Genomic DNA, 14611 nt, shown 5'->3' with positions numbered 1-14611 from the left:
CTTTTCTGGTTTGCACCAAGGAGGTTAAATATTGTTTGCACTAAACTTTTACTTCTACACCAATACCAAGCCATTGCTTCCCAACTGCCATGCTGCTCTGATGCTAACTGTCATGTCGTTACTTACATGGATAAACATCTAATAGCTCCATTATTTCAGCACAGCCTGCATAACATTTGAAACATTGATGTGCCAGAGGAAAGCAAAACAGTTTTTTTACTTAATTAAGTACTGATTACTTTTATGTACCCCTTCTACATTTACATAGCTTAATCATAAAAACTCCCATTCTGTATTGATAATCCTTTTCACAATATACAATTTACAAAGTCATAAAATCTTATATACAGATTAATTACACAAAAAGTCTCATACACCTGACTTAACCACCTTGGTACAGATGATGTCCTTGTGATTAATCTTTGTACATTAGTTTGCTGAAAGCAGGTGGTTATATATTGCTGCTGATTTCTGTTTAAGATTGGTGTCTTTTCCGGATAGATGTACTAGGTACGTACATGTAATATTTTGTCACAAGTTAATCTAAATCAAGCTTTAGGTTCTGAGGCCAACTCTACACCACCAAGATACATGTACAGATTTGCTGATCAAGAGTACTGTTTTGAGATTTGTAAATATTTTGTTAAAATTCTGCCCCTACAGTCATGATGCAGTTGCTGGTACGAGGACCCTATACCTAATGGTCACTCCAACCGGCAGTATAAGTACACATATACATGAAAGTGGGTCTGAAATAAATAAGACTTCACCTTAAGCTCTTTGCCATGAGGTATCTATACATAATCATACAAGGAAAGAAATACTTTTGTAAATACTCTCAACATAAAATAACTTCAAAGTGTTTAGAATAAAACTCACTTCCTTCTTATACTTTGACAAGAAATGTTCGTCCAAGTGTTACATGGAATGCACAAGATCCCGTTGGGAGAGATATTTCATATTATTTACAGTCCCTTCTTCAGTATGTGTACATGTAGTTATTGCATCCATTGCAATTATGGACAGAAACATAACAACTACACTTACAGACATAGCAATTAAGTATGGCAGGTATTGCTCGATTTGCATATGTTAAACCGCATGGCAAAATCTCAACATGCTGAGACACTAAATAAGCCTTTCCAAAATATTCAAGAAAAAAAGGACATTGCAACAAATACAAGTTCAGGTCCTAACATATCGCATACTTGTGACTTAAAGCAAAGCATACTGCAGCATAGCTACACGTGTACGTTGCTTGAAGTGTGGTTTTGTCCATAGTTCTTGCAGTGTTGTGGTAGTGTTTAAGCCCTGGTTCCTAGTCATGAGGAATGTCGCAGCAGGCGTGTGAAGGTTGTCAACTTCTCATCATCATGTTCTTGAAGTCCTCCAAGGCTCGTATACTTTTGGACAACCTGGGGAGAGAGGTGTCTTTCTGTCATGATCTGATGGTACTAGACCTAAATACACCTGTACTACTAAACTGTGTATGCAAACAAAGCTAATATAATGTACAGAAAAAGTAGGTACAGTACAGGGCAGACGTTACAGTGGAATCTCCTCATTGGAGTCAAGCATAAGGGGCACTAAAACAACACCTTGTGAAAGTACTTACCCAAAGTTCAATCTCAAAAATCCTTCTGCACCACATAGCCACAAGGGTATACATGTACTTTATAACCATGCAAGGAAAACAGGCTGTTATCCAGCTCAAACGATGAGCACAGATCCCGGAAGTAAACAAACCTTACATTTGACACAGTTTTCCGCTGTAGTCATCCGCCCAGGGCAGGCCTGACCCAACTACTCACATATGTTCTTACGCCAACAAAATTGGTGAACTGAACAAATTTTGACCAAAATGGGAAAGCTTAGACCCTACCTGTTCCTTCTAACCAAAATAGTCTCCAGATTGGGCCAAAATTTTCAAGGAAAAAAAAGGTTTACAAGGATTTTAAGTTGGCACTACAAAGGCACTACATTTTTGGCCTCCACCGCACATGTCCACTGTAACGTCTACCGTACACTGCAACACAATACAAGCTCACCTTCCAAAGGCGTTGACAAGTGCCACAATCTCTCGTCGCGTCATGTGGAACTGCCTGTTGTGTGGGATGTCTATCCGCCCAATGATGTCCCCCGAAAAAAGGACCTTCAGGGCAGTACCTAGTCCATGGACCTAAACAACAACAACAGTCATTGGTTAATTCTACAGAGCCAACACAGATTACTCCCAAAAGACCAAAAATTCCTCCTCTGTTTAGAAATGTGTGACATTGGGTACTGAAATAACTGGCAAGGAGGCGTGATGGAAATTTGAACACAGAACCTTTTGTTTTCCCAGTGACTGACAATGCTCTACCAACCAATTATAAAGGTTTTTGGTAAAGAATGTCATGATGTATGTACATGTATATACATGAGTAGTGTTATTCTGTACCTGTAACTTTCCCCAGAGTCGACACTTGTCACACCCGACACAGTCCATGATGCGGGTCACGTTCCAGAAGTGCTGGCGGAACTCCTCCTGGAGATGGGAGGGGGGCAAGGTTCAGTTACCTTCAACTTCTTAAACACAATTCAATTTACATTTCCCGAATAGGACAAGCAAACCAATCAACACCATGCCTCTTCCTGGTAAAAACAGTCTTCTGCCAGATAGGTTGAGTAATTAGACTGAATACTGTCAACGATTTGGAACTAGATGGATTTAGAAGCCTTGATTTACCTTCAGTCTTCTGGCTTCCTTGGGGTCACCTTGGAACATGGTATTTTCATCAAACTGGTACGGGAACTGCCTGTGATGAACACAATACAATAAAGCATTAGAACCTGTAAAAATGAGAAACCAAAGTCTGCATTGTTGCCATTTCTGTTTTGAAATCCTATTCCAGACATAAACCTCACTGCTATCAAATACAGGAGGATGATTTATCCCTGTTCTTGGAATAACTTTTGTCCCATGCAATCGCTCACAAGAACTGCTACAGAAAATTGCAACAAAACACAAATTAATGCAAATCTGCATTCATTCTACTGTATCTATTTTATTCATTACTCAAACATGTTAATTATTTATACGACAAATGATCCTTGGTCTGACCTTGCGACCTCCAGCACGTCCATCAGCAGCTGGCGCACCTCGTCGTCCTCGCCCCGGTCTCCCGTGTAGAACGTCTGGTTCAGGAAGTAGGGCGCGGCCTTGACCAGCGCGCGCAGCTCCAGCAGGTACACGAAGTACAGGTTCTTCAGCCGCGTCGTGCCCTGCGGCCCCACGCTCTCCGGCGAGAAACGTTTCCTGAACTCCTCCAGTTTAGGACCCCACTTGGTCCTCCCCCATCCATCTATGGGGAATTGGTGAACAACGTCAAGTGTTACCCAAGGATACATTTGTGGCTAAGCCTCCTGACAATGTTTTTTGGGCCGGCATTTCATCAATTTCTACAGAAACTCAAACCAACAGTACTGTTTGTCAAGCTACTGTGAGGCATTATTGGCAGTCAGCTGCAACTATTCCAACTAATGCTTCTCTACTGTACTGTGTTCAGTACCTACTGTCTCTACTGTCATTGCTGTGTAGATTCTTGTCTTGCTAGTCTGTCAAATCTACCTAGCGTCGCTAGCTCTACCTAACGCTGTCCTTGTCACATACCTCTTGTCAGGCACACATCACCATGGTGACCGTCAGCTATTGGTACATGCAGTAACAAACAGGGAGACACTTCACATTAATGTCTGTTGATCGTCATCTAGATGTCCACAATCTACATAAATGCTAATGCTCAAAACCTTACAAGTTACAGATGCTGTCAGTGTTGAACATGTCATAAGTTTGTAAAGGATGTCTTGTTGCTTTAATTTGTAGTCAGCTACAATAGTTACAAAAGGGTTTAGTAAAGATTCATCACTGGCGTAACAGTAACTTAACCTTCTCTCTGCTAACTTTATGTTGCAGTACAACTCATCGGGGACACTGGGTTAAACAGTAGGGTGTGCCAGAGACAGCTGTTTCTCACCTGGCAGCAGGTGTCGGGCACACAGGTGTATGTTGATGCTGGAATGCAGCCCAGAGATGACACGGTAGAACACTCGCTTCTCCAGACACAGGCCTAGGGGTGGGAGGGGGGCAACCTTGTGATGAGACTTAGCGCATTTACTGAAGGGAATCTATAGATTATATCAACAAATTTCTACAGTTTCATTTACTGAGACCTCCTGCTACACCTTAAAACCACCGTATACTACCAGCCTTTTTCTTTGGCTCTAGATATAATGGAATATGATAACTATGTTGCATATAACAGTTACGTAATGTAACATTACACTATAATGTTCTTAACATGCATGTCAGTCATGTGTATTTGATAATGCAAGGCTGTTGGAAGGGACAGAAGTGACATGTTTGGGAAAACATGTGAAAAAGAATTGAAAGGTTTCTTGACTAACTAACAAACCAGCAAACAATCAACAGGCACCTTCAGCTTAAGTCCATGTCATGCACAGAAAGAAAGCACAAAAAAGCATAAACACATTATACCAAATATGGAAGATGTGGATGCCATATAAGGACAGCACCAACATGCCATATATGGTAAAGAAGCTGCTCTGTTCTGTGGTTGTTACAGTGAAGCGTGCACGGAAGAATTCATGCCCCATTCATGCAGTGCATATTGAAAAGATCATTAAGTTCCAGCTAAGGCTGCACCAATTTAGTTTTGTTCCACATGCATTCATCAGTGTGACATAGAGGCAAACAAAATCCCTTCCCCCACCTTCCATATAATAATCAGAGTCACTGTTTAGTATGTTATTAAGCCCTAGAACAAAGAAAACAGCAGCAACAAACTTAGTCTACTGCATCAAAATGATGTGGTTAGTCACAAGCAACAAAATCATCACAAAATGTCTATTAATAGAAAGAAAAGGGTGAGAGAACACAAGTGCAGGGGATCAATCATATTAATCATGTGCAATCAAAAAGGAGCAATATCATTGGTCAATCACTGTGGAGTTAGGGTTGAGTTAATCAGGAGCTACAGAATGTGATTGCTGGTTGGTTGTGTGGTCATGTGTGAGATAGAACGTTCTGTCATCACTGATTAAATCAGAGACTAGCGTCAACTGTCAGTTTCTGTCTGTCATCTGTGGGAGGGGTGAATCATGTCGTTAGATATCAGAACTGATGTGCCACAAGGTTTAGGTAAAAACACAACATTTCTTGCAATTTTTGAACCTATTTGTTTGTGTTGTCTCTTTGTGACCAAACAATACCTTGACATGCAAAATTGCAAGGAATGTGTTGTATTTTCTGAACCTATGTGGTACAATGTGAGATTATAAAGTAGTAATAAAGCTGTATTTGATAACATCTGGGATATTTCCTGCCCTTGTGCAGTATTCTTAACACTTTTTCTTCGAAGCATGTTCAAGGCAGTGTGGATTTAACATTTGGTAAAGGAAATGAAAAGTACTTCTCTGAGAGTGCACCATGGGTGCATAGACATGAAAGATATCATGTCAACATCTTGAAGTTTACTTTTAATAAGTCATAAACCTTTTCTGAAAAATGAAGCCAACAAGAATCAAACAGGTGAACCAATTTTGGGACTTGACGGCAACAAAAAACTTGTGACAACCATCAAGTACAGCTTTATGAATTAGTTGACAGGAGTGATATTCAAAACATTCATTGGTCTAGTGTGTTAGTGTATGGAACAATATAAGTTACATTAAGGGTCTGTTCTGAGTATGTAGATCTGTAAGTTTTCACAAATAATAGATGATTTACTTGAAGATCTAAAACGTTGAAGCTATGGCATTTTTTTTTAAATTATCAGTGCAATGAAAAAGGCTAAAATACAGAATCTTCACCCAAAACAGACCCAAAGTGCATCTCATATACTGTAAAATGCATTTACATGTAAGTTTGCTGTGATTTAATTTCGCAGTAGGGAGAAAATGAAGTGTTTGCAGTGGTTCGTAGTTTGTGGTTGAAACAAGGTGTTCGGCGGTAGAGAAGACAGAACAAGCTGTGGTTTCACGTTCATGGTGATGAAAAGGTCACCGCCAATACCACAAACTTACAGTTAAATGCATTTACAGTACCACATCACAAAAACAATCCACACTTAGTCTACTGTACATTACACAATTTACATGTAGAGAAAGCGTGCCAACTTTTGAGACTGTGCCACTTTACCATGCCAGATAACACTGCAACAGAACACTTATAGCCTACACACAATACCGCTTTCTACCTCTACTGCTACCACTACTCTACTGACACGGCATGCTGAAGCTATCACAGCACACAGCAGACAGTTACCTTCAAGTGGGGAACCTAGAAAACAAGACAGAGCAAACAACAGGTAAGTATGGGCTGTGGTTGGGAGATAAACACTGGTGGGTCCATGCTGTAGAACAACGTGCATTTTGATATAACTTCCCAGATATTTTTAAAAAAGTGTCCATTGTATAGTTCTGCAAGTCACTGTTCTTAGGCTTATGTTTATGAGAATATTCTTGCAGATGGACAATGACACAAACTACGGCACAGTTGTACAGCATTTTCAAATGGTGTATACTACTCATGCAGTAGCAGGGGGGAAAATAAAGGAAAAGTGTGACATAAATACATATACATGTACATGCATCAGATTCTTCTCCTAAACAACAGTAATGATAGTCCTCCAACCCAGGACCTTCAAATATAAAAAGAAGTTTTTCCACCCTTGCAAGTAATCATTTGTTCCATAAATGTATCATGCTTCATTTGTTCATAGATATACATGTACATGTATGTCACATGTCTGGAAATATCACGTATGTAGACAATATTCCCTCCACAAACTTGGTTGATGGTAACAAAATGAATCGCAATCGAATACAAAACCTGTCCGCACTGCAAAAACCTGAAAGACATGCATGAAAGAGAAAACAACTTCTACATACACTTGTAACCTCAGAACACATGACATAGCAGACAATGTTTGTATACCTTTTGATACGATGTTGGGGGAGTACGATGGTCTGGTAGACTGGACAGGCCTATAGTATAGGGAAGATAATTCATACGCTATAAAGATGTGCATTAGACCCTATATTACTAAATTCTTTGACATTAACTTTAACTTTAAAACAGAAGAAGAAGCAGAGATGATAATTTTTCTACCTTGTCTGTAGTTTATGTTTTACTTAGCTTTCATCATTATGACTAACAATAAAAGGAGCCATTAACAAGTATATGTATTAACAAGTTTACATGTATACTCCCACTAACTTGAAGCAGTTCTCCTCATAGATGCTCCTCCATATCCTGTGAGGGGACTCCCCCTTGTAGCCAGTGTACTGTTCCGGGTTCAGTAGGAGGTCAACGTACTGCATTTCATTCTCATCCTCATCTGCAAGCACAACCATCTCGTCAAAAACATGACCATGAATCATTCTTTAAAAATAGAAATAAAACTTTTAATAATTTTTAACAATCAGGTGCATCTATTTTACAATAGGAGTACCAGGATGAGATGGATGTCTGCCAAAAGCTGAAAGTTGAATAATGATATTATTCTTAACATGTATGTTTTTGCTAATTTTTTTCTTTTTCGCCCTGTCGCTCCATATTGTTTTTTTTCTTAAATCAGAGAACCAACAAATTAAATTGGGGTGGTCTAATACTGTATCATAATAATAAGTAGATGTCTTCCTTACCATCCATGACACAGAAGCTTAGCTGGGAATCGTCGTACTCTGTCCATTCCACAAAGGCATCCTTGCTCTCTTGACTGAAGAAAAGGGTGTACATACAAACGTACATGTCAGTCTCAATATTTTTTCCGTCATCCCAATTCCCACTAATGGGAAAATAATATTTTTGCCATCATCGTGTACAAGTTTCTGTCCTTGTTTGATTTACAGGCTGGTGTTTGGGCACGGTTTATCTAAATTTTTATATTTCTTTATTTATTTTCAGTTTCACCCAATCATTTTTGTCATTTTTTGTCATGTTTGTGATGAAATGGTCTTAAAATGTTTCAGTGAAACGCAGAAAAATTCTGTCAAAATTTAATAATTGAATGACACTGGGGCCCTGGTCTCAAATAACTTAAATGTATTTCTATGTATGTGGAGACAATGAAACATCTGAAGACATTAGTTTAGCAAGTCTTAGTTAGGAGTTGGTGCCCTCCCCACAACATTATCACTGTATTATCTGGTTCTACTTGCATCACTACACCTTTTCATAGACAAAGAACACATCCCTATACAAACACTCAAAAAATCAATATCCTAAGTCACAACACTGACAGACTCCATGGGTAGGGAGCTTAATGTATTTTACTTTTCCTCGGCTAAAATGTCTTTGCAACTTTGTGTTGATATCCATTAAGCTCATGAAAATAAGGCTTGAGTGTAAAATCAATTGCGATTCGTCAGCCTCCATTGTTTATGTGCAGGCTACCATATCTGTAAGCCTTCACCTTAATCAAATATTTACAAGGCTATTGTTTTGAATAAACAGACCCCCAAGGTCTGCAATGGTTTAGAAACAGGATGTGGTAGGTACCACTGGCTACATAGTCAGTAATGTGAACTTAAATCATATTACCCGATGTAGCTTAGACGGAAACACATTCAGTCACTTGCTTTGTCGGGCTCAAAACAAAGGCACACACATTGCATAAGCTTCTCAGCATTTCACAAGCAGGATGTACATTGTATATACATGTATATATAGTTCTTAGACAAGACTTTCAATGGCTACTTAAGTAAAAAGAAATTTAAAGAGACTGGAAGTTATAACTACAACAGGGCTTTACATTATCAGATGTGCTACAAGGCCTATGGAGGAGTATGCATTATACAACATGTACTATATTTGCGACCTTTCAACTGTGAAACTATTTCATGATCACTTGAAATTCAAGTGTCTGTGTCACAGTTTAAGGGACAGCAGTCAGTTGAATATGTTTCAAGTATTACTTAATACATAACCATACAGAACACAACTAGATTTTACCATATTTTAGAAATAAAGCTTGACTCCATTGCCAAACTGAAACATAGCTTTCAAATGGCTAGGACAAATACTATGAAAGATAAGATACATCTAAACCTTACACTACATCTAAACATTACACCACATCTACACCTTACACATCTAAACCTTACACTACATCTATACCTTCACTACATCTAAATATTACACTACATTTACACCTTATACTACATCTAAACCTTACACTACATCTATACCTTCACTACATCTAAATATTACACTACATCTACACCTTATACTACATCTAAACCTTACACTACATCTGTACCTTCACTACATCTAAATATTACACTACATCTACACCTTATATTACATCTAAACCTTACACTACATCTGTACCTTCACTACATCTAAACCTTACACTACATCTAAACCTTACACTACATCTAAACCTTACACTACACCTAAACCTTACACTACATCTAAACATTACACCACATCTATACCTTACACTACATCTAAACATTACACTAGATCTAAACATTACACTACATATAAACCTTACAGTACATCTACACCTTACACTTACATCTACACCTTACACTACATGATAGTACATGTACATCTAAACCTAACACAACATCTAAACCTTACACTAAATCTAAACCTTAAACTACTGTGATCTATAGAATAGTTACATAGAACCTAACCTGAGGGTGTGGTCAACTGTACTGAGCTCCATCATTTCATCACACTCCTCTTTGTCCTTCAGTGAGTCTGTCATATACTGTGGACATGTATGTAATAAAGAGAAGATTAGCAAGCAACAGTTTAACAATGTCTATGCATTTTTTTTCATTGAAAAGGATGATTTATATGAAAATTGCAGCGATGAAATTCATAACAGACTTCACATTGTTCACAGATGACGGCTTTCAATAGTTGATGCAAGACTGTGTAGTAAACATCGTATTTCTTTGTTCAGTTTCTCAACATCATTGATTTGGTCCAGATGCTGATGTTGAAAATACCAGACTGACTGCCTGATGCATTCCAATCTTACATTGCTAAAATGTATTTGTTGTGGATCACTTCGGCTGAAATCTATAAAAAAGAGAGAATTCCTACCTACCTACCCTAATTTTGTCAGGGCTGAAACTGGAAACACATTCAATATCTTTTTTGTTAGGCCCATCCATCACAACAATGACAGTGTTTAGAACACTGTGATGTGGCATGTCATCATCAATATTTTAAGCTTCTAACCAACACAAAAATACTTCATACATACCTTTTTTATTTCGTGTCCATTTCTCATTCCTTCAGGTAGAACCTCCTGTTTGAAGAACAACACAGTTATCTTTCTCTGAATATGGAAATCAACAATAGATAGAACATAATAACACCATGAACAATAACATATTCTTTCATAAAAGTCTGTGTATTTTCAAATTAGGAGGGTATCAAGTTGCAGATACAAATTGTGTACAGAATAATGGTACTGCCGAACTATAGATTTGTGATGACACTTTTTAACGAGTTTGATCAATACAAGGGTAAGGGTTACTGAGGGACCTCTCCACTGAACTAAGTTAGTGAGATGGCTGTAAATGTTGGTTCTGAAGGCTTGTGGGTTGTATGTGGGAGGGAATTACTTGTCAGGAAGAGAGTTCCATAATGTTACACTCCATGGAAAGACGTTGTTGCTGTAGAAGGACTTTGAGACTGATACTTTGACAGTGTCATGATGTGAGTGAGAGGTACTACGTGTCTATTGTTATTAACCATGTAAAACTATCTGGGTTCAGATGAGTTTTTTTTTGTCCATGCACAAGTTTCTTACCTCAGTACAGATGTCTACTGCACAATCCTTGAGTGCACATTTGCTGTCATCATACCAGAAGGGGCACTCCTGGTTCAGGCTGACCTGGAACAGTCCATGTTGTGGTGATGTGTAAGAATACAGGCAATACAGCAAAAACAAGATCATAGCATGTTCATAACAAAAGATACAAAAAACGGAAGCTCTACTGCAGTACCAAGGTCACACACAAGGGGCCCAAAACATGACCTTGATCTTGTCTTCTCAAGACCTACCCACATACCATTTATCATCCCAATCCATCCAATCATTCTTAAGTTCTATTGACCACAAATATCCGGAAACACAAACACAGCAAGCACACACACACACAGACACTCCAAAAACAATACCTCCATACAGTACCTTCATGGCAGTAAATAATGCTGATTGCACATGTGGTAGACAGTTAGTTCTGATAGGTGATTATTAACCTTTTCCTGCTGCCTCAACATTTAAAATGCGATTTCAGCAGGGGTAAGGTTAATGTTTAATGAATTTGACCACACAAGCCCTGAGCTAATTGAAAATACAGCTTTCAGTGGTTTTACTCTGCAAAATAAACTCTCTTTTTATTACATTTTACATTCTATTTCGTGCAGTTTGAAATTTTTCAAAATTGGCCTTAATGATCACTCTCATGTAAACAAATTTTGAGAATTACTTCAAAGTACTAATTCAAACCATCTAAGTAGAAAAACATACAGATTGATCAGATTATAGTTATCAATGTCCAAGAGAATGGCTTGTTATCAGGTATTTCCTCATCTGTAACATATGTCTGTGATAAACATCACTTCTTGAACACTACACAAACGAAGGGTCTGTGAAGTAAGCAGACTTCTTATCTCAACTAAAACATCAGTATCAAACTTAAATCAAAACATTACATGTTTTAGAACATAGATCTTCTGTGAGAGAATTTTTTTAAACTTCTTATCCAACATGGACAAAATAAAGAAAAGCTTTATTTTACATTGTACATGTATTTGTATTTCAGATCAATGATATCATAATATAACATCCTTGTTCAGATGTGGTAATGGCCTCAATGGCCTATACATTTACTTCTTGTCTTCTACAAAAAGAGACAGTAATGTATCTTTCAACTGACCTTAAAGTATCTGAAGTAGTTCCTTCCGAGCAGCTCCTCCAGCAGGGGATGGATCTTCCCATTGTTAAAGGAGTCGATGGATTCCACATCACAGCTACAGTCATCCAGACCTCCCTTCAGCTGTACATAACACATCAGGACACATCAGGTCATTTACATCTCAATAGCATTTGGTCAATGTTTAACTCCTTTAGCTACAATATTATAATCATGTTTGATGTGCAATGTCTGGAGTTGAATGTTGCCCGTAGAGATTATCAAAGATTATCCGTGATGATTGATAAACTATTTCTAGTGATGAATATGACTGCCAACTGAAGTAAAAAGTTTTTACTGCTTTGGATGCTATGGTATTAGACTTCCAGCTCGTCTGGGTTTGACAATGGCTTCACGATTCAAAACCCTACCACTGCTAGTACTGCAAATTCATTTGATTTCACAAACTCTCAGTGTTTTATTATAACTTTTACGTTTGTGACTGAACCGATTCTACAGTGCAGTACTGAGTGGTAAAACAATGGAAATGTTTGATTGCAGTGTCATAATTTTGCAAAGGAGAGGTCACTGCGAAAACTTCGCAAGAAAAAACGACACAAACATTTCAAGCTTTACAATATCCCATTAACACGTGTCTGAGAGGGTGTAGGTGTCTCTCAACCAAACAAAAATTCACCAGCATCATAACTTAAATAAGGACACAAAGGCTAAACATATCACCAAAATGAAAGTCAACATCTTCAAGGAAAATGTTTCTTATCTTTAGATGCATTCCTATTTCCACCCCACGTGAGATTCAATCAATGTCATTCTTCTTTTCAGATTCTTAGTATTAAATCCTAATGCAAGAGCAACGTTTCTATTTAGTGATGAATTTTGACATTGAGACTTGGGATGGCTAAACACTTCATACTTGTCTGTCTTGTCTTAACGCTGCAAGTCTTCTATTACTAAGTAACATTGTGTCTGAGAGTGAGAGGGCCTACGTACGTTAGGTGTACGTGCATCACATACAACCATCTATGGCCTCCTTGAATTATGAGCATCACAACATGAACTAGGATACCAGGCCTATTGCGACTGAAATCAAGTGGAAATGTACGTAGCATAAGTAGAGGCTTGAAAATGTCTTTCAAAACTGAGACTATGACAGTTCAACAACAAAGCCCTAACTGGACAGATCCTCAAACTCTCTAATGTTCTAGGAACCCCCTTGACTGTTGTAAAACTTCTGTATAAACCTCTTCAGTAGTCACCCACCTTACACGTACACTCTGCTTTGTCCAGAAAATTGGTACTGGTGCGACTCCTATTCTTGTTGCTTTCTGTGGCCAGGACAATGGCCAACAACACAAGAAGCTGCAGAATCAAAGGCCTTCCCATACTGACCCAGATTGTCTTTCTGCCTGAGAACTTGCCTGGGGGTACTGTACAGTGACCTTATGTATGTTTCATCATACCCTATACACTGATTGTGACACGTAGTCCGCGTAGCATGTCATTCAAAACCACGCCCCTTTCTACATGATTAGATGTCAATCACACTCAATTTCTCAAACACTAAAGAAAACAAAGAGAGAGAGAAAAATCGATTCGACTTTGTACCCAAAGCGTAGTCCTTACCACGGCGATTGGTAAGCCAGAACTGGTTAAAGGTCCAGGCGCAAAAATACAAACACACCGGCTGGTGGGATATAAACACGCAAGGGCAAGGCGCCCTCGTGGAAACTGTTTTTTGTTGCCTGCAAAATATTCTAAACATACGGACAGCTGTTGGTGGTTAAGACAACTGTTTCTAGATGATGTAAACATCGTTAACTAAAAGGGAAGGCTAAATGTGCGTGGGAAAGAAAAAATCCACTTCCCTCTTTCGCGATTGTTCCCCAGACAATCAACCATATGGTTCATTTTTAACGACTTCCCTCTTAATATTCATGACGCACGTTTAACGTTACGGAAATGACTGCGTACGAACCATCGATGTTGGAGTGCAAAGCCAATTTGTCGAACGCTTTTCTTCCATCTAGCTCTCTTGATGGTGGGGGGAAATGTACGGCGAGACTAATTCAGTTTAACGTCACACTAGCTGATTTTGTATGCCATTTTAACGTTATGTTGCGCAAGATCGCATTAGCTTGAACGTGTATAAACCTGCTCCAATCACATTCAAGAAACTACCATCTAGACAACCCACACTACCACAGAAGATGACATTTCGATGGATATTTTGAATACTGAAAGAAAGAACACAAATAGGTGCCCCCCTCCCACCCTGCACGCATGACAGCTTACATTGCAGAAACACTGCTCCGCCGATGAGTTCTGTCTCCTGGATCCGATGGCAGGAATAAGAACCAACAGTCCTGTGACCAGAAGATGGATCTTAGACGCCATTTTCCATGCCAGGATCTTGTAAGACGTCCCGACGACGCACCGACTGTCACTGCCTCTTCCTTGTTGATGGTTGAGCCGCTTCACAACCACACCGGCGATCAATTCGCCTAGCTTCTGGAACTATTTTCTTACCTTTACCTTGACTTCTATAAGGTAACCTTATTGTCGCGGATGACATATAGATATACCTTAAGAAAACCATAAAGGCTGTTTGTTACTGTAACCAAAGTAGCAGGTTGTCTATCTTGTA

The 14611-nt window shown here is 38.7% G+C and overlaps 1 protein-coding gene across 3 annotated transcripts; it reads right to left on the bottom strand.

Annotated features, from left to right (window-relative positions):
• Positions 1–33: 33 nt before the first annotated feature.
• Positions 34–14464, bottom strand: LOC136432559 (ERO1-like protein beta). 3 transcript variants are annotated; one of them, XM_066423933.1, is made up of 15 exons: positions 14260–14464; positions 11971–12090; positions 10839–10922; positions 10287–10331; positions 9706–9782; positions 7708–7781; positions 7280–7400; positions 6998–7047; positions 6326–6340; positions 4017–4109; positions 3104–3344; positions 2729–2798; positions 2441–2527; positions 2049–2179; positions 34–1415 (listed from the first exon to the last, which is right to left on the bottom strand). In XM_066423933.1, exons 1-15 carry the CDS (start codon positions 14359–14361, stop codon positions 1358–1360), a joined length of 1368 nt encoding a protein of 455 aa, XP_066280030.1. In that variant the 5' UTR covers positions 14362–14464; the 3' UTR covers positions 34–1357. The 3 variants fall into 3 exon arrangements, with proteins under 3 accessions (XP_066280030.1, XP_066280028.1, XP_066280029.1); XM_066423931.1 differs by lacking the exon at positions 14260–14464 and adding an exon at positions 13228–13404; XM_066423932.1 differs by lacking the exons at positions 6326–6340; positions 14260–14464 and adding an exon at positions 13228–13406.
• Between the last annotated feature and the right edge of the window lie 147 nt (positions 14465–14611).

Source organism: Branchiostoma lanceolatum, chromosome 4 (assembly GCF_035083965.1).
Source record: "Branchiostoma lanceolatum isolate klBraLanc5 chromosome 4, klBraLanc5.hap2, whole genome shotgun sequence".
NCBI classification, from domain to species: Eukaryota; Metazoa; Chordata; class Leptocardii; order Amphioxiformes; family Branchiostomatidae; genus Branchiostoma; species Branchiostoma lanceolatum.
This window is presented reverse-complemented; position numbering and strand designations above follow the sequence as displayed.

Bases quoted from the DNA above. Each gene is read 5' to 3' on its own strand.
- LOC136432559 (XM_066423931.1), bottom strand. From the start codon at position 13,350: ATGGGAAGGCCTTTGATTCTGCAGCTTCTTGTGTTGTTGGCCATTGTC. The intron at 7,401-7,707 runs GTAAGGAAGACA...TTGTGCTTGCAG, and splicing joins AAGCTTCTGTGTCATGGATG to ATGAGGATGAGAATGAAATG. The intron at 2,799-3,103 runs GTCAGACCAAGG...TGTTCATCACAG, and splicing joins GACGTGCTGGAGGTCGCAAG to GCAGTTCCCGTACCAGTTTG.